Source organism: Meleagris gallopavo, unplaced genomic scaffold, assembly GCF_000146605.3.
Source record: "Meleagris gallopavo isolate NT-WF06-2002-E0010 breed Aviagen turkey brand Nicholas breeding stock unplaced genomic scaffold, Turkey_5.1 ChrUn_random_7180001955925, whole genome shotgun sequence".
Taxonomy (NCBI): domain Eukaryota; kingdom Metazoa; phylum Chordata; class Aves; order Galliformes; family Phasianidae; genus Meleagris; species Meleagris gallopavo.
In genome coordinates, this window is record NW_011216557.1 from 1 (window position 1) to 1,322 (window position 1,322).

The 1,322-nt window shown below is 53.7% G+C and overlaps 1 gene segment (V, D, J or C); it reads right to left on the reverse strand.

Moving 5' to 3' along the window:
* Positions 1 to 7: 7 nt before the first annotated feature.
* LOC100542613 lies at positions 8 to 1,265 on the reverse strand. The segment is given in 2 exon segments: positions 8 to 398; positions 1,102 to 1,265. Coding segments are annotated over 2 exon segments (384 nt in total).
* Between the last annotated feature and the right edge of the window lie 57 nt (positions 1,266 to 1,322).

Below are 1,322 nucleotides of genomic sequence, written 5' to 3' on the forward strand. Positions count from 1 at the left end.
TGCCAGGGGAGAGCTGAGGGCCCCTTCCCCAGAGCTCCGCCTCCAACAGACACACCCCCTCCCTCACTGCGGTTCTGGCACGGCCAAGGAAGCTCCCTGCACCACGGTGTCCCGCACAGCACAGAGGTACAAGGCGCTGTCAGACAGCTCGACTTCTGCCAGCCGCAGGAGGCTGTATTTCTCGGTGGTGTTCAGCCACGTGGTGAAACGGCCGTTCTGCTTGGAGCCTGCTGCTGTCTGATATGTGACCAGCTGGGGAGCTTGGCCTTTCTTCTGCTGGTACCAAAACAAGCCATAAAACCCAGCTGTCTGGTATGTGCAGGTGGTCTGGAAGGTGTTTCTTTCCTCCACTGTGACCTGTCCTTCTTGCTGGCTGACAATGGTCTGCCCCACAGCATCTGCAAGAAGAAAGCAAAGGTGAGCAGCTCTGCAGGGAAGGCTCCAAGCAGCCACCATGGAGTAGATACAAAACAGAGGGAGGGAAGGCTCCCTGTCCTTTGTCCAGCAGAAAGCTGTTGCAGCCTGTGCATAGCAAGGTGTTTTTGAAAGAACTCTGTCCTTGTCGGCCAGAGCAGAACCTGTGCTGTGCCCCTGCAGAGAGGAACAGGGAGCAGTCTGTCCTGGCTGTGCAGGGTGAGTGACCCATGGAGCTTTTGGGAAAAGATGCATCCCGGTTCCCCATCCTTGTCAACATGGAGGGCTCCTAAGTCCCTGAACTATATACAAAGACGAGATGTAGGGTGATGAGAGTGATCTCTGGATGCTTCTTTCTTATGGAGAGGATGAAATGTAAGACTGCAGAGATGCCTGCGATCTCTGGGAGTGGCAGCAGGTGGGCCAGAAGAGAAAAGCAGAGACACAGAGAGAGGGAAGGGTAGAGAAAAGCAGGAGAAGGTCCTCAGGTCTCTCTTCTCCATCTTCCCTGTTGTCGTTTACAACAGCAGCAGTATTTTGAGAGATCTGGTGTAAAATTTCAAAAATCACTCAGTATTTGCCCAAGGTTTACTGTTACTCAGCAGCTGTTTGCCACAAAGCCCCACTGAGGCTGGTGAGGGCTTCGTGGGGAGAAGATGGATGCCTTGATTAAAAGCCTGCACTTACCCAGCAGTTGTCCCAGGAAGGCAGTGAAGATGAGAGAGCTGCGGTGCATGCTGAGACTGAGCCTCCTGTTTGCTGAGTGAGAAAGAGGCAGAAAACCACCTCCCAGCCCCAAGATGACAGAGCTGCCGGAAATGACTCTGCTGGCTCCACAGGCAGGGCACTCATTGCCATAGCAACACCCACAGGTAACAACACCATTTCTCTTATGAGCCCTAAGCTCA